Genomic DNA, 18,694 nt, shown 5'->3' with positions numbered 1-18,694 from the left:
TCCCCACATGAACAATACATAGAACCATACATCATGAGCCTGGAAACTTACATAATAAAATTATTTTGAATTAAAGAGTTGAGTTTATATTACCTTCAATGTACCCTTTCTGGGCAAATCACTTTCCATACTACACCTTTTGTCCTGCTACACCTTGGCGCTCACATGCCTGTTAACCCGTTTTTGTTTGCCGGTCTCCCCAAGTGTGATCAGTCCTTCAGGGTCCAGCTACCCTTTTTTCGCAACCTTTCCTAGATGCTCTAATGCGTGTGATGAGTTCTTCTCTTTGAACTAGGTCAAGGACATTGGCTGAGTGAGTGATGTGTGGTGGCGAATGGATAGCCATCTCACCTGCTAATTCCAGGTGATTGGCTATGACTCTCTTTTTGAGAAAGATATTGAGTTGTAGCATATCTTTCCTCAGGGGAAGGAGGGCTGATTTTGGTGAGGAATGTTCGTCTGTCTATAGAGATCAGGAGCTCATGGACCATATATTTTCTGGCCTGGACTGAACTTTGAAGGCCTTACATATTATCTTTGGTTTGGCAGTGCATTTTTAAGTGTCTAAGATGTTGATACCATGTCTCAATATTCCTGCTGTTTTTATGTTATGATTATTATAATTCAATAAGCAAACCTTCTGTGCTGTGCTGCCCTCCCATCCCTTACCCTCCACCACCACCCGCCCTACAATCCAGGGTGCTTTGGGTTCCAAGTCTCTTGGGTTTGAAGAACTTTTTAAAATTGAATATTTTGGAGCAAATCTAATGACAAATTCTCTTCCTTTCCCATTGAGCATGTAATCTAGAGTATAACTTAAATAATCAGCTCTCTTCTTTTAATCCATGAATCTTTTTGTACTCGGGAACCTGTGTACGTGGCAGACTTTAAGTAGCTCAATTATCCATGCCAGCTTAAAGGCTCACCCTCCCATTGGAGTAAGCTCACCGTGTGTCATCACAACGTAATGTTATCATGTTTAATTTCATCTTGTCTTGACATTGTGGATACTCACAGACGCTTGTCTTTAAGATAGATATTAGGATGAGATTTAAAATTTTTAACAACCATGGCATACTTGCCTGTGCAAATGATATATGAGTTCTAAAGTTCAACTTAATGCAAATAATAATTGATCAGATAAAAACAGCATGTAAAACATAAATACTTGAAAATCACCATTTTGAATTGTAGTATGAATATACACAAACCACTAACTTTCAGAACACTCTCTTGCCTAGAGGAAAGTGCTGAGAGTGCTAAACAAGCTTATTAAGAAGAAGCTAAAAATTCTTGAAATAATAATTTGGACTGTAATGATGTTATTGGGTATTTTTAGATCATGGTATAAAAGTGTGCTTATTTCAGGGTCTGCATAGCATTCTTTTTTAGCCAATGTAGTTTCTATTTATTTCATGTTTAGAACTAAGAATGGCTTTAACTTGTTAACATTAAACAGAGATAGATTTCAAGATGATTAATGAGCTAAAACTTACATAAAGATATTTCTCATTCTGAAAATGGTATACTTCTGGTTAGTTTGTCATATTGTCACTAGTAATTAGTCAATGACCTGTACATTATTGTATGCGGATTATCTTCTTCATCTGAGATTTGAATGTAAGGTTTGAAACCGAGTTGATCTGTGATTTTACAAACGTAATACATTTCTTAAGTTATAGAGCTGAAAACTGAAGGTTTTCCTTAGATTTTCATATTTTCAATTTTTTCATTAATTAGATTAGGTACATAATAGAATTTTATATGTATAAATCATTGTTTCAGATAAAAAAAACTAGATTTTTAATTTGTGTGTTTTATAAGCATTTATAAACTTTCACTGTTATCATGTATGAAAAAAACAAAAAACAAAAAACCAAACTCATGCAGTTTGGGCTTTATAAAAGAAAAAACACAAAGTAAACTCTGATCCTAGCTCTTTTATCTGTAGAAAGGTCTGTATGGACGGTTTAAAATTGGATAGTAATTAGTTCATGACAAAAGCCTAATGCAAAATTTTATTGAATTTCTTTTATTTTTCAAAATTACCAAGTGAAATGCCCATCTTATGTAGAATAATATGTTACTGATAAGAGTCTATTTCCTGTTTTATTCACTAAGAACTTGTCAATGAGAAGATGATAATGTTGCTATTAGTTTTATGTGGTATGTTTTATTGGTGTTTTATAATGAAATGATGTAATTTTAGCTTTTTTTCTGCAAAGGTTTTACATATACTTAATTTTTTTAGTTTCCACATATCAATGGTTACCTTTTTTTAAGGTCTTTTAATTAAATTTCATTTACAATGTTACATTTATAGTAGATCAGTAACAAATTTTGGATTGAATAATAGAATATAATTAGAATAATATTCACTTGAAACAAGCAGTTATTTTTAATATTTAATATATAATAACTATTTTGTTAATTACAAAATATTGAGAATCAAAGAGATATTATTAGAAGGAAGAATATTTTAAACTATACACCATTAATTGTTGTTTTTTAATCGCCTGTAGACCATTACAAATGTTAATAGTAACTTCTTTGGTTGTTATTGTACTCAATACAGAGAAAGAGAGGGGGAGAGACAGAGACAGAGAGAGAATTGATCCCGTCCTTGTAAGACTAGATTTTAGAAGAGAAGAATAAAACAATTCTCAGTCTTTGTTTAGGTATTCCTTACGGAGAAACAGGCTGTGTTACAGGAAGTAGCTGAAATTCGGACATGTTTCTCTTAGCAAAATAATTACATTCCTTTGCAACAAAAGTAAAATAACACTTTCTTTTTATTACCATGCTTTTCTTGCCTGTCATGGCGTCTGTTTGTGTGATTACGACAATAGGGTGCACATGGTTCACATGTGTACCCTGGCCTCTCAGGCTCGGTCTGACCATGCCTGCCTCCCAGTGCTGAGCTACTGCACTTCCTGCTCTAGAGCCCTGTTCTACAAACATTACTATCTGTGCTGCCTCAACTACAAATTGGATGAACAACTCGTGACACTTTTTCAATATTATTACATTAAACCAAGTGGATTTTGATTGATAACCTAATATTCAACTAATGCAGAGCATCAATCATGGCAAGTATATTAATTATTTAATATTGCAGTCTAATTCAGAAATCGATGTGCTGCATGAGGGGAAGGGAAACTCATGGTTCCCAGAAGATTTAAGACAGGGAATGATTAAAAAAAAAAAAAAAAGACCCGCTGTACTCCTGTGTGTTAGTTCGATACAAATCTTTATTCATTTGCCAATAATCTCTTCCCATTTTCCACTTCAGGACCATTTTATCAGTTTTGAGACCTATAATTGAATTAAGTCTGCTTTCAGCACAGGGCAAAAGGAGTTGCACAAATATTGATGAAGTCGTGACAGGGACAGCCCAAGAGACAGACCACTAAGAGGACAGGTTTGCTACTGTTTGTGGACGAGCCTTTTATCAGTGTTTTGGAGTTTGTGTCTCTATTTAAAAAAGAAAATCATTAAGGCTTCTGTAATGATTTTTAAGTCTTTTGTACTAAATGCCACCTGCTGCAACATAATTTCTATAGCACCTTATAGTTTAGGATGGACCTTCGTATGTATTCTCTTACGTATTCTTTAGAAACAACATATGCATTAGGCAAGTCTTAGTTATATTTATGTTGTGGCGTTAATTTTCCTCAAGCTCCCATTTGTAGCTTCTGTGGAGTTGGGTAATCACTAAGCTTGTGTGGGTATTTTGTAATAGAAATTAAATTCAAATTTAGATATTCTGCTTCTAGAACCAAAATAACATATTATTGTCTTATTAACATATAAAACGCCCATCAAAGCCACTCACGTTGCTTTTTCTTTGTTCTGAGGGGTGTTTAATGTATACATCTGGAGGAGACGGGGAATGTAAATATATTTGCCATTAAAGTTTTTGTTGAGAATCATCTGATCATTTTTAAATACATTTTGGGAAACTCTTCTGGGTTATTTTGTCTTTTTGATTTGTGTTCATCGCGTTAATTATTTCAGACATTTCCTATTCCTTTTGTTTTGTTTTGTTTTGTTTTTGCTTTTCAAGGCAGGGGTTCTCTGTGTCTTTGGACCCTTTCCTGGAACTAGCTCCCGTAGCCCAGGCTGGCCTTGAACTCACACCTGCCTCTGCCTCTGATTGCTGGGATTAAAGGCAAGGTGTGCACCACCCTGCCCTGCTTTCTTATTCCTTCCCTTTACAGGAGAATCTCCTTCCCTGGCAGCTGGAGTGGTAAGACTGTACTGTTCTAGGACATCTCCTTCAACAACACTATTTTTAAAAAAGCCAAACAACCACTCACTCCACACGTGTTCACACATGCACACAGAACCTTTCCCACCCGTCTTTTCATGCTACTTTCTATCCAGGATAACCCCTCACAGGTTAAAACCCCTTGCTCTTTGTGGCTCGCTGATAGGGTTTGTGCTGGCAGGTTCTGTGGCAGCTTCACACAGCTTGAGTCCCTTGCGAAGATGGAGACCTAATTGAGAAAATGTCCCCACCTGATTGGCCTGTGGACATTCCTGTGGCACATTTTCTTAATCAGTGATTGAAACAGAGCTTAGGACTTCTAAAAGTTTTTTTTCATCCTGTTGTTAGTAAAATGAGAATTGGGGGAGACTGAAAGAAAGGAGCAGTGTGTGTGTGTGTGTGTGTGTGTGTGTGTGTGTGTGTGTGTGTGTGTGTGAGAGAGAGAGAGAGAGAGAGAGCTCATTAGGAGTGAAAACTATTAATAGTGTGCTCAACTTGGCTATTGCTGTTACTTTCCATGTCGTGTAGCTTTGGTAAGATACCCATATTAAGAAAACTTCTACCTTAGAAAGATTTCAGTTTATTATGGAAGCTGCATTGACACCGAACAAGGCAGGAGCCTTTGAGATTTAGTAAGAAGCTGGTGTAGTGATTAAGTGAGGAAAGAGGATAGTCTCAAGTAAGGTGCCACCTGTGAAACAGAAAAACGTACATAGGTGAACTGGGAGGTGGTGGTGCATGCCTTTATTCCCAGCACTCAAGGGACAGAGGCAGGTGGATCTCCGTGAGTTGGAGGCCAGCCTGGTCTACAAAGTGAGATCCAGGACAGGCTCCAAAGCTACAGAGAAATCCTGTCTTGAAAACAAAATGAAACAAAACAAAAACAAAAAGTACTTAGGTGGTAATAATTAAGGCTATTGAATAACAAAGACTGGTAGATTATGTTTGCTTGTGTTTGGTAGTAATCGAAGAGATGTGCCAATGATACTATCTAGTTTTCTGTCAGATATGCCACTCAAAACACATATTAAAATGTATTATTGCAGCCAGACGTGGTATCACCTTCGCAAAATGATACATTCAGTGTAGAGATGTGAGGGCTAGTGCAACTCTTCATCTAACCTCTGATGTCAGCATAATCCTAAGAGGCAAGAAGTAATTACTGCAAGGTATGAGCAGAGACTATAATTATTTAAAATTTTATTATAAATCCAAATGTGTGTAGTTGAACTGGAATGCAAAGAAATCTTTCTTTTCACAAGGGCATTCTCTAGTGTGTAACTCAGAATTTAAACTGCCTATAGGAGGCCAAGACCCTCTTTTATGTGATGCAGGCACTTGCAGTCATGTGTGCATAATCCCTTACACAGGCTCACATGTATACACCAGTTAGATTTATTTTATTTTTAATTATATGTGTATGTGTAGGGTATGTGTATGTGAGTTCAGGTGCCCATGGAGATCAGAAGAGAATATTGGATTCCCTGGAATTGTATTTACAGGCAATTGTGAGCCAGTTAGTGTGGTTGTTGGGAAGCAAACTAGGATTCTTTACAAGAGCAGTACATACTCTTATCTTCTGAGCAGTCTCTCCAAACTAAAACAAATAGTTAAAAACTTGGTCAGACCTGTAATCATGCTGAAAGTAAAATATTGCTTGGTCATAGTAGGAGATTTAAAGTTCACACTTGTCATTAATAAACTTGATATCATTGCAGTCTTCTAGGAAATCCACTGAGTGGCTGGCTCAGCAGTTAAGAGTACTTACTCAGTATTGTAGAGGATCCAAGTGGCTTAACAAACTCCGTTAACAATAGTGTCTGTGGATTCTGACACTCTCTTCTGGTCTGTGTGAGGTACTGCATGCATGTGTACGTATAGTCATGCAGCATTCCTATGCACTTAAGACATAGGGTCAGAGGCCTCTGAGCTGGAACTTAACCGAATGCTTCTTCCCTGTGCAGCAGAAGATGCCAGGCAAGCAGCCAAGGGGGTGAAACAACCTGCAATACTACTCAGCTATGATGCCTGTGAACTACATCAAGCACACTCTAAATATTTGTCCTTATACCCACAGATAACTGTTGTTCTCACTCCTCATCAGAGGAACTTCGTTTTACATCAGGTAGACACCACTGTAGAAAACCACAGCCAATCAACACAGAGTTGTAAAGCCCAGTCTCAATAGATGCTGCTACAAAACTATGTGTACACCTTCAGCCCAGGAAACATTGTAGAAGAAATTGTGGGAATATTGTAGGAGTAAGAGAATCAAGGAGTTTGCTCTGAGACTGTGTCTTGAAGTAATGTCAGAAGCTATGCCCATAAAGTCTCACCACCATGAATGTCTAAACATGGGCTACACAAAGGCAATGACAGACATGCCAAAATGTGTGGGGAAAAGACCATGAGGCTTTAGCCCTATACAAGAGCTATAGGCAAATAAGGACTGCTGAAAGTAGGAGAATAGTCTTCCCTAGGGAAGAGCACACTAATGAGTTATGCACTACCAAATGGTCAGCCCTGAATACATACAAACAAGCAACATAATGACCAATCAGGTTATATTTAGTTATATAAGTGAAGGCATTGATATACATATAAGAATGTAAAACAATTAATGAAAAAAGAGATAATAAATATGAAAAAGAGGGTTGTATAGATGGTTAGACAGAGGAAAAGAAAGGATAAAATAATGTAATTATATAAAAATTGAAAAATAAAAGAATTTTTTTTTTTTTTAAGAAAAGTAAACCTTTAGGGGCTGGAGAGATGGCTCAGAGGGTAAGAGCACTGGCTGCTCTTCCAGAGGTCCCTAATTCAATTCCCAGCAATCACATGGTGGCTCACAACCATCTGTAATGAGACCTGGTGCCTTCCTTGCTTAATAAATTATTGTATGCTTAATAAATAAAGAAATCTTTTTTAAAAAGTAAACTTTTAAAAAAAATCCAAGTATTTGCCATACTTCAACTGATGTCTAAATTGTCTTTGCAATTTGTATAAATATTTAATTCTGGTTCTACTAGGAGTTTCTTTATAGTCAAAAACAAGATATTATGTACATCCTGTCTGATTTTTATTGATATTTTCTCAATATAATAATTATAGATCTTGATTTATAGTGAAACTAAGTATCCTTCAAAAATTATTCATCAATGTTTTTGTTATTTAACCAAGTTCTCAGAAGTGTGCAGTTACAGAGTATACATGGTGGGTAGACTTTGTGGTTGAACATTTTCATAAGTTTAAAAAGCTAATGTCAATAAACATTGTGTGAATAATAAAGAATGTTCTTGACATTTTTTGTTGTTCTCCTTTGACAGAAAAATATAAAATATTTTTTTCTGTTAGTCAAATAAACCTTTAAAAGGTAATACTAATTTGGAAAAAAATTGTTCTCTGTTGGTAGATATTTTCAAAAAATAATGTCATTATGAACTTTAGTAAAGATAAATGAAAAATTCCAACGTTTTATAAAGCATTTTCAGGTAAACATAAATTAGAGCGGACAAGGGTTTAGTAGCTATTTAGAACTTTTCTTCTTCTTCTTTTTTTTTTTTAGGGAATCTGGAAACATCAAAGCTGGATTAGAACATCTGGTAAGCCCTAAATTCCTCTTGAACATTTGCATCGTCTTTGATATCTGCATCCTAAATGAACACTTTTGCATGAGTTTTGAATGCCTTGTAGTGAAAGTCAACCAGTTCCCAAAGGCTCAGCCTACTGGTATTATGTGAAGGCACTTACCTTTTCATTTATCTTACCATTTCGAGGGAATTAAATTTTTTTAAATTAGTTTTTTTTGATGTAGAGATGAAATAAAATGAATGACAATCCTTGGATTGATGATTGCTTTAATTAGAAGCAAAAGTAGGTGTAGAATTTTTGGCATATCTTGATCTGACACAAACAAGCACATGTTTTAAGAAAAATACAATCAAACATTGCTTGTATAAATGTGTATGTTCCAGCAGTTTAACAGCTTTGAAGGAAATGCGCAGCTTTGTTTTTCCTGATGTCTTTCTTTATGAATAATGCATTGGCTTAAACTATATTTGGTTTTAGTATATAAAATAATTGAGATGCACAATTTTGTTTTGAGCAAGCATTTTTAAAGAACAAATGAAATTTAAACTGATTTAGCATTAAAATCTGTCCACTGAATTAAAAAGTTGGAAGGGCCCTTTATAGCAGTTCACTGGGTTGACTGGATAAAGTGTTCACTATAGCATTAAGTAGTTCGTTTAAACAGAGCCTTATAGACTCATGCTCTGGTTTCTGGTCAAATCCAAATGTTGAATAATTAATGGTAGTGATCTTTTGTAAATACAGTCTAAGTACTTTTAAACTTGAGAAGCTTCATTCATATATCATACTCTAGCTTTGTTAACTATTAATGTACTTTTGTTCTGCTTCCACAAAAGAAAAACAGTGGCAAGAGGCAGCTTCATGTTTACACTTACTTTTGCTCATTGCCAATTTTGTGGGTGTGTATAATGCATTTTGGTTACTCCCTCCTCACTTCATTTTACTCGCAGAAATTTCAGAGTTAGAAAATTTTTTAACAACTGAAGGAACTCAAAAAAAAAAACCCTAGATCTTTCAAAATATTTTTGAAAAAATCTAATTTTTGAAAAACTATGTACTTAATTAGAAAAGTTTAGCAGTATTGGACATAAGTAAATAACATTATGATTGTCATCTTTGAAAAGTATTCCCACGCTTCTCTTTATCACTTAATAATTACATAAGTAATTTAGGATATAACATCATAATAAAATGTTAATTGAAACATCATGCTCCTATATCAATTGGTAGTTTATATCAAAAGATATTTGATACTATACTATCAAATGAACTTTGGTAATTCCCTTTTAATTTGTTATTTAGTTGAATGTTTTAGGCCTGCGGATCACTCAGTAGGTAAATGTAGTACCACAGGTCCTGTCACCCAAGCTAGACCCCACAGACCCATTTTATGGAAGGAGAGAGCAGACTCCCACATGTTGAGCGACGATTCTGTGCCACTTGCTTCCACAGCTGTTCATTCACAAAGAACTACACAGAGCTCTACATTAGTTGTAAACTGGATGGCCTAGTAGCACAAGCTTTCTTATTAACTCTTACATCTTACGTTAACCCATAATTCTTGTCTGTGTTAACCACATGGCTTGGTACCTTTTATCAATGAGGCATTCTTATCTTGCTTCCTCTGTGTCTGGGTGACAACTGCAGACCGATTCTTTCCCTCTTCCCAGAATTTTCCTGTTCTGATTGCCCCACCTCTACTTCTTGTCTGGCTCCTGACCAGTCAGCATTTTATTAAACCAATACAAGTGACAAATCTTTAAAGGTACAAGACCATTGTCCCACAGCACCCAAATGTTTCTTTTTGTTAAAAATAAATCAATATAATAAATAAATGAATAAACCTCTCTGTATTTAATCTTTCGTATCCCTCAGAAAATAATAAATTCAACTTTTAAGGTTTAAATTATGTTTACTATTCTTACTGTCAGGGTCTCTGTTTCAGTGTGTGTGCTGAGGCAAACATGTGGAAGGTCCCTTCCACTTGCATGTTCTTTTGGGAGTTCCCTCAGGTGGTCAGGCTGTGCACCAAGCTCTCTTACTCACTGGCCTGTGTTTATGACTTCTTTATCCTTAGGAATGTTCAGTTTATATTACAAAAATAGATATATTGGAGTTTGATAGATACACAATTCATATTTAATATATAAATATTTGTCAAGCTATTTTTTGAGAGGGATCTTTAAAGTAGCTTTGAACTCAGGGTCTTTCTGTATCTTTTTCCTGAATGACAAGAACTACCAACAAGAATGGGAAGATGTGCATGTGCACACGTACACATGAACACATACACAAATACACATGCACACCCACACAATTTTTTTTTTCAAAAAAGCATAGTCATACTATACCTTTCAAATCCAATTCCCAGAGTTCTTCATTGTCTTCTCCCATATTGAACTTGTTTTTCTGTGTCAAAATGAGAACCCCGATTTTTTTAATTGATTTTATTGAGCTCTACATTTTTCTCTGCCCCCTTTCCTTCCTCTCCCCTCCCCTTCAACTGACTCCTATGGTTCCCATGCTCCCAATTTACTCAGGAGATCTTTTCTTTTTCTACTTCCCATGTAGATTATATCTATATATGTCTCTCTTAGGGTCCTCCTTATTGTCTGGGTTCTCTGAAATTGTGATTTGTAGGCTGGCTTTCTTTGTTTTATGTTTAAGAACCACTTATGAGTGAGTACATATGATAATTGTCTTTCTGGGTCTGGGTTACTTTATTCAATATGATGTTTTCTAGCTCCATCCATTTGCCTGCAAATTTCAAGGTGTCATTATTTTTTCCACTGTGTATTACTCCATTGTGTGAATTTACCGCATTTTTCTTATCCATTCGTCGGTTGAGGGGCATTTAGGTTGTTTTCAGGTTCTGGTTATAACAAACAATGCTGCTTATGAACATAGTTGAGCACACGTGTCCATGTGGTACGATTGAGCATCCTTTGGATGTATACCCAAAAGTGGTATTACTAGGTCTTGAGGTAGATTGTTTCCTAATTTTCTGAGAAATCTCCATACCGATATTCAAAAGGACTGAATGTTCAACATCTTTAGCTTTCAGAGAAATGCAAATCAGAACAACTCTGAGATTCCATCTTACACCTGTAAGAATGTCCAAGGTCAAAAACACTGATGACAATTTATGCTGGAGAGGTTGTGGGGTAAAGACATTCTTAACATCACTGTGTCTACTCGTGTTCTGAATTATATGCATATACAATAGTTTCAGAATTATTGCATAACTGAAAAACAAAACTGCTAAAGATAATTTGGTATTTTTGTTCAGTTTTCCGTCCTTGAGTATAGTGATGTTATTCATTTGGACTATAGTTGGTCTCACTTGTGTTTTTTGCATCTGGCTTAAATGGTTTTGTCTATTCTTGTTGGTTTTATCAGAAATTTGAATATGTATGATACGAACTTACTTGCAGAGGTCAAAATCATATAGTGGTATTCTTAGAGATGTGTCATTCCCTTCCTCTCTAGTCCTTTCTCTACCCACTCTTAGTCGGTTTTACTGACTTCTAGTTTATCCTTCCAGTATATATTAAAACAAAGCATGTTTGCATATAAATGGATACCCGTTCTGTTTCTTTCTTTTTCCCTCTCTCAATCCCTCTTTCCAGATGCTCTCTTCCTCCCCACGCCCCTCCTCAGGACAATTTGCTGAATAGTAGAGCCCTTCAAACATTAAGGAAGACGGAGAGGTGAGGTTGGGAAAAGCACCAACAGCCTTCCCTAACATCATTCACAGAAATGAGCAAATCCAAACCATAGAAGACTCAAATTCTTATGTAATTGCTACAAATAAATGTACGTCAAGCAATCATTTCATCGTAACCTCCTCTTAATCATAAGAGAATTTATGTAGCATAGTAAAGACATGCAAAACTTAATGAAACACATTTTTTTAAATCTCTCAAACTTACTTTTAAAGAATTTAAAAGCATTTGAAATGATTAAATGACCTAAACGGACTCTTTTATTGCAAATTGTTTCCCATTTCAACATAATCTCCATTTGTAATTCATAAAAATAGCATCTTTTTGAATAAGAGTTTTTGTTTGTTAAAGCTAGACAGTCTAAAAGGCTGGATTTATTTTAAAGAAATCTTCAAGTACCAATATGTAGTTACAATGAATACTAATTTGGGTTACATTTTCAAAACTCTTAGCTACTAAATATTGAAATTATAATACATTCAAAAATAAAATACCCACATAAGGTAACTTTCATAAGAAGCTTTCTTAAATCAAAACTTGGGAAGGCATTAAGCAAGAAATGGTAGTATGTCATCTTACTCAAACCTTTGACTGGATATTGTCTCATAGAGCCCAGATTCTCCCCCTGCTATTCCCCTTTGTTAAGATGCATCCGGGTGGAGATGTAGCTCCTGGAAGATCCCTTGCCTAGCATGTTCATGTCTGTCAGCTCCTCCACTATTCTTTCTTATTGATTTTATTCTCAATTCTTATTTTTCTTTCTCACTCTCAAAAAATAGTCAAAACAACAAAGAAAGATACCAGAAAGTAAAATAGCAAAACAAAACTAAAAGTACACATTAAAAACGAAGTGTGGAGTTGTATTGATCCACTGCTCCTTAGTGTGGGGCCTCCCCTACAGAGTGCAGACATACTCAGTGCCACTGAGCTGAAGGAAACTGATCTCCCTCTCCCAGAAGTGCTCATTTCAAATAGCCTCTTGTTACAGCTGGATCCCTCCATTGACTTGAAACAATCTGAAAGAATTTCAGTTAGAGGAAAAGTAATCTTGCAGTAATTTTTAGCTGTCCTGGCAGTCACCCATAGTTACAGTATCAGCCCCCCCCCACTTACCTTCTTTATCTTTTATGCCTGCCACGTGTTTTCATAAATGGTAGTAGAAGTGAGATTCCCCAGGCAGAGAAAATGCTTTGTTACTAGCAGCACACAGAAAATCTGTGCATATTGGTTCCCTGGAACCCCCAGTTCCAGGGAGTGATGTCCTGTGCTCACTGAGTTGTGTGACAGCTCAGGAGCTCAAGGTATAAGAATCTTTAAGGAACTTCGAATTTTTGCTCTCAAGAATGACAAGCTTGTTACTCTACTTTAGTAGCAAAGCTGCCTCTACACCCAGGGGTCCTCTATCAGTATCTTCCAAGACTGCTTAAAAATGTAAAGATAATTCAGAATAAAAGCTGCTGTAGTATACATCGAGAACTATGTCTCTGATTTGTCTGACTTTGAAGTTGGGACAGAGTGTGTTTTGGTGCAGTGGGTATCTTCTCTCTCCTGTTGGCTCACTTCCTCAGCCTGCTGAGATGTGCCCTTACTCCCCATTCACTCCTGTGAGACCAGAAATTCCCCTTTCTTCTCTCCCCCCCCCCCGCTCCGTTCTTCCTCCTGTATCCTCAGAACTTTGCTAGAACATATATTACCTAGTGCTGTTCTTTCTGTGCTCGCATGTTGTTTTAGAAACGGCTCTAACGTTGAGTATATTTTTTAGCTTCAGTTTGCTGTTAGCGCCCTACTTTTCTCTTGTTTAGAAGAAATTCATATTCTGGTTTAGTTCTCACAGAAGGCTCCTGACATCTTGCTTATTCCAAGCTATTTTTCTAGAGTCTTACCATTCGATTGATAATTTAGCTTTCTCTAAATCCCATCTTGCGTTACGTTACTTTAACTCTTAAGAATATGATTCTATTAATACCTTGTTTTATACTTTCTTCTTGATGTCTCTTCTACCACCCTTTTTTGTATAATTATTTTATTCATTTGTTTATTTGTCAGATTTCTTTCTTCTTTAAAGTCCTAGTTTACTCAAATAAAGCTAAAAGTTCATTGTTTCCTTGTGAGTACAAACTAAGCTTTGTCATGTGTGGATTTAGGGTTTATTATTTCATGAAATTAAATGTTGCCTCACTTCCATTGTTTCGCTCTCTCCAGGTACTCATTGTATGAGTCTGTGTCTCTGTGTGTGCTGTAACCTCTTACTTGTCTTTGCCTTTAGTCACAATCATTTCTCATTTTACTCAATCTTTCATTAAATTTCCATTCAAATTTATTATTCTTTGTACATATTGTACTTCACTATTTCCTTTTTGTACTTCAAAATCTTCCTTTTTGGTTTTTATATTTTAAACATTCATATGAAGATTTCTTTAGGTATTTATCGAAGTATTATGCTTTGGGATTATTTTCTGGTACAGAATTTTTAAGCTATAAAATATTTTGATTTATGTTATCTGTTTACTTCTTTAAGAAGTTTTATAGGGTAATGGTTTTATGTATTCATTTTTAATCTCGACATTTTGTAGACATGCTTTCTAGATCAAGGATGGCCTTTTTGCACCACAGTGACGAGCAGGCCCTTTAATAGATGGTAGTGGACAGGAGAGGGGAAGGTGGTCAGCTGTCGTCTGAGCTGTTACGAGCTTCTTACTGCTTTTCACTGCCCTATATTCAACTTCTGTAGTTTTTCATGTAGAAGCCTTGCTCCCTCTGCTGCCTCTCCTGGTCCCACTCACTTCCAAACTCCATCTTCTAAGAAACAGGTTTTCAGTATTTTGACCTTTTCGGGTTGAACTTTCCCCCACCATCCTCCAGCCCCAGAAATTAATGTGTGATTAGGGCTATGTTTTAAATTTACTACTATTTTTAGTGATGAAAGGTAGCCTGTGGATATTTTTACTTCAGAAAGAGAAATTAATAATTCATAAAAGAAAATTTTACAAACCACTTTTTAGAAAACTGTGGTGCTGTGTTCAGATACAGGGCCTTGCATGTGCGAAGCGCATGCTAACAGGTGCGCTATCATTGAATGGCAAGCACAACCTTTGATAGCCCTTGAATCCTCAGTAATCATCCTGCAGGTGTTCTGCTGGAGTCATCAGCAGAACTGAACGTGCAATATCTTAGAGAACTCAATAACCATACTAAGACACATACAGAAAATGACTTAAAAGTCTACTTTTAATGTTTAGTTAGATCTTTCAATGACACTAAAATAATGCATTTATCTGATGAAGCATAGCAGAGATAAAGGCTTTCTAGCACTGACTCAGAGGTCTGTCTTTTAGTGTGTCTCTCTGCAGGCATAGAAGAGGGAGTGAACAGTGATAATGTTGCTTCTGCCTTGTTTTGGAATTAATGATCTCCCAAAGTTGTAGAGGATTGACTCCAATAAGTTCTTGTCCTGTTAAGTTGTGTTTTCTTCTAGTTTATAGTTTAAATTTCTGTAGTATATTGTATGCCGTGCCCCCCATTGAACTGCTCAACTGAAGTGTTTACTCTCCACAGAATTTTTAATGTAGCCCCATAATTGTTAATGATATGAACATGCATTTTTATTATATCTATTATGGAAAGGTCCATGTGGTAAAACTTGTCATTTGATTACAATACACTCATTACCAGTAATGTGGACAAACTGAATATGGAATGATACCCATTCCTCTTGGTAGACGGAAATATTAACAAACAGAACCATGTTGAAAAGTTGTCACTGTTTAAAAGGAAAGCTAGTATTCTTGGTTTTGTTACTTAAAAGAAGGCCTGATGTACTTGTTAGTACACTGTGGTGGCCAATAAAACATGGTGTCTCTACAGGGTCTCTTGCTCTCTTTTCTGCGAAGGCACCTAAACAAATGGACATGGGTCCCAGTCACCTGGGAATCATATTTAAGCGCAGATTCTGCTTTTCAGGATCCAGAAATGGGCCTGAGGTGATGCATTTCAGGAAATCTGAAGTGAAGCCAGTGTCTTTCTGAGAACCACTAGAAAAAAATAAATAAATCAGAAAGTTCAGTCTAGAATTGCAAGGAAACATTTCTGGATCAGGTGAAGAATCTGAACTCAGGGTCTGCAGCTTATGAGTAGTGGGTAAGCGGGTTCATAGACCTAGGGAGGTAGACATTCCACAGATATAGAGGGCAAAATATTCTCCTTACTCTGCAGGAAAATTTCAGGGACTGATTTCCTTTGTTTTTGTTTCTCCTTTACTGTGTATTGAATTGAATTATTATATTTTCAGGACTATAGCTGCATGCTAGTACTAATAATATAGTATTCAACATAGGACAATTAAAATAAGTGATAATAAATCTTTTGATGAAAGAATGTTAAGAATTTACAGCTTTAAGTGAGATTTGCTTTCTATTAATAGTTGAATGGCAAAAGAACTCTGGAGCCATGCCTGTGGGTTTCATCTCCCCACAGAGGTCTCATTTGTGTTTCTTACATTGTATAACATTTGAAAGTGATGACCTACTTGTCTTTGTGGTCAAACAACACAGTCTGGCCTTTTTGAGTGTTGAAAAGCAACTATCATTAATAGCTTGTTTAGTCCATCAGTGGTTTGTAAGACTATGCTGCTGCCTGCCAGCAATGTAGATAAGTCCACTGCTATTATATACTCATCAATAATGCTACCAAGTCCTAATAAAAGCCCTTCCCTCTATTTTAGGGTGTTTTACATAGAACTTATAAATCAAACTGCTGTATTTTAGTTCTCAGAATAACAATTGCCCTTAACACAAACATAATTATAGTCTATACATTTGATATATTTTAGTATTAAGTTAACCTAGCAAATGAATATGAAAACATGAAAGAAACTGATTTTCCACTGCCTTTCATAATTGAACAAATGAATTAGAAAATATAGTTACTTCAGATGTGCCAGTGCTATGTATATATTGTTTAATGTCATATAACGCTGGTTTAAAGTATTTATTGGCTCATCACTATTTATGGTTCTAAACCTGTGGGTCACAGCCCCTTTGAGGAAGAACAATCCTTTCACAGGGTTAGCCTGAGTCGATCAGAAAACACAGATGTTTACATTATGGTTCATAACAGTAGCAAAATTAGAGTTATGAAGTAGCAGTGAAAATAATCTTATGGCTGGGGCCACCGCAGCATGAGGAGCTGTGTTAAAGGGCTGCAGCCTTAGGAAGGCTGAGCACCACTGCCTTCAGGGCTTCCCTGATCTACCAGTGCTTCAGTTTTCTTACCTCAGCCAGTGTTTATTGGATACTCAGGAGAAAAACACATATAGAAATATATACTTTCCTCAAACTGTAATTATAAAATGAAACCACATAATGTTTTCTTCACGGAAAACCTTCATTTTAACAGAAAAGGGTCTTATGAATGTTTGCAAATTAAAGCAATTGGACATGGATTTAGGGTTAATTTCATATTACTGTCATGATTTCTTAGACTGCTTGTAAGTCTTAAACATGAAAACCAGCACAAATTCTAGTCAGAAATACTGCCATTCCTAGTGGCTCATTTTTTTTGGATCTATTTTGATCAGTTGCAACTTTGTTGCATGTTAAAATTAATGATTAATAACTATTATCCAGTCTTCCAAGTAGCAGAACATAAGACCCTTTCTCTGTCCACCCCAGTCCTTGAGATGACTGCCTGTTTCCTTGTTGAGGAAAAGTGTCTGTGAAGAAATACTGTCAAACCTGGACTTTGCCAAAACAAGATGTTAAGCTGTGTTCAAGCTGTTACTAATAGGCTGAGTTTTTTGTTTGATACAGATGATTTTTTCTTGACTTTTATGCACCCATGCTTTTTATATTTTTTAAAAGTAAGCCCTCCAAATGCACTGGAGTAGCTTCTGTTGCCCTCATCACAGATTTCAGAGTCAGCCTCCCTGAGCCCACATGGTAACCAAATACTTTTCGTGTTTTCGGTGTTACAGTTCAGAACGCTGTAGGTGTCAGCTCTTTGCAGGGAATCCCAGGAGATACACTGGTATTTACAGGCTTTCTTATCTGTAGCAATAGAGAGAAAATACGCAATACAGGTAGCGCTCCCCACCCCGCGTCAACGTGTTAGGAGTCGGAGTAGAAAATGTCTATCCAGAACAGTACATTTAGCTCTGTTCATTGTATCTGCCACCAGATCCCAGCTTTATCAATCACAGCCTGTGTATTTTGGATTTTAGGAAGACCACACCATAAGGATTAGAAGACCTCAAGGAAGCACATAGCTGCTGGTTCATTTTATTTTTCATTTCCTTCTTTATGTACTGGGGTATCATACTGTAGCATATTTATCAAAGCATAAGGCTTTCTACAAGTATAGCATTGTCCACTTTCTATAAGTAGAGCATTGTTATATATAGAGAGGAAGATATCATATGTAAAACTACCACAAACCCAATATGGGCTATGAGAAAAATATTACACTGTATGCTTAGAACCTCTCTCCTAAAGTCTGCATTGTGTACTTTTAAGTGCCCTGTAATAATACATGTTCTTTGTAATGGATGAAAAATGATGTTGAAAAATGATTCTAGCATCTACCTACCATCAGTCTAATGTTTATTAGCACCCATCCTCCTAACCGGCTCTCTGTGACAATATTTGCATATGTTAATTAGCATTCGGTTTCCTTAAACATGAATCACAATATATGTATGATGTTTACAACAGACAGTTTTTGTTTGTTTGGAATGGATGCATTGTACATACATACATATATGAACCTGGTATTTGATGATTCTATATCAAAATATTGTGAATTAATGCTACTATTGTCTTTTAACATTGTAGGAGAAGTTTGAGAGTTTTGGGTTATTTCCAGTTTTATGTACCTTGGTTACAGTATGTCCAAGAAGAGATTAGTAAACAGTGTCAACAGTGTGGAGTAATGCACTACTCCATAAAAGAAAATCCTAGTTAGTGCTTACTTTGCAAACTTTTAATTTGGTTCAAAAAGACAAATTAAAAGGACATTTACATATTTTCAGGTTTCTTATAAGCTAACGGTTTAAAATTTGACCACATAATATTTAAAACAATCTTCAATTTATTCAATTTTTGTATTCACTGTA

At 36.0% G+C, this 18,694-nt stretch overlaps 1 protein-coding gene across 2 annotated transcripts in view; it reads left to right on the top strand.

Moving 5' to 3' along the window:
• Rsrc1 (arginine and serine rich coiled-coil 1) overlaps positions 1 to 18,694 on the top strand; it is a 290,122-nt gene that overhangs the window by 129,944 nt on the left and 141,484 nt on the right. For both annotated transcript variants that reach the window (XM_048424583.3, XM_048424582.3), the window contains exon 5: positions 7,836 to 7,872. In XM_048424583.3, the coding sequence (XP_048280540.1) occupies positions 7,836 to 7,872 (37 nt within the window). The remainder of the gene's footprint in view (positions 1 to 7,835; positions 7,873 to 18,694) is intronic.

The sequence above is a fragment of the Myodes glareolus genome, chromosome 20, assembly GCF_982192425.1.
Source record: "Myodes glareolus chromosome 20, mMyoGla1.1, whole genome shotgun sequence".
In the NCBI taxonomy this organism is placed as follows: domain Eukaryota; kingdom Metazoa; phylum Chordata; class Mammalia; order Rodentia; family Cricetidae; genus Myodes; species Myodes glareolus.
Note: the sequence above shows the minus strand (reverse complement) of the source record. Positions and strands in the feature narration are given on the sequence as shown.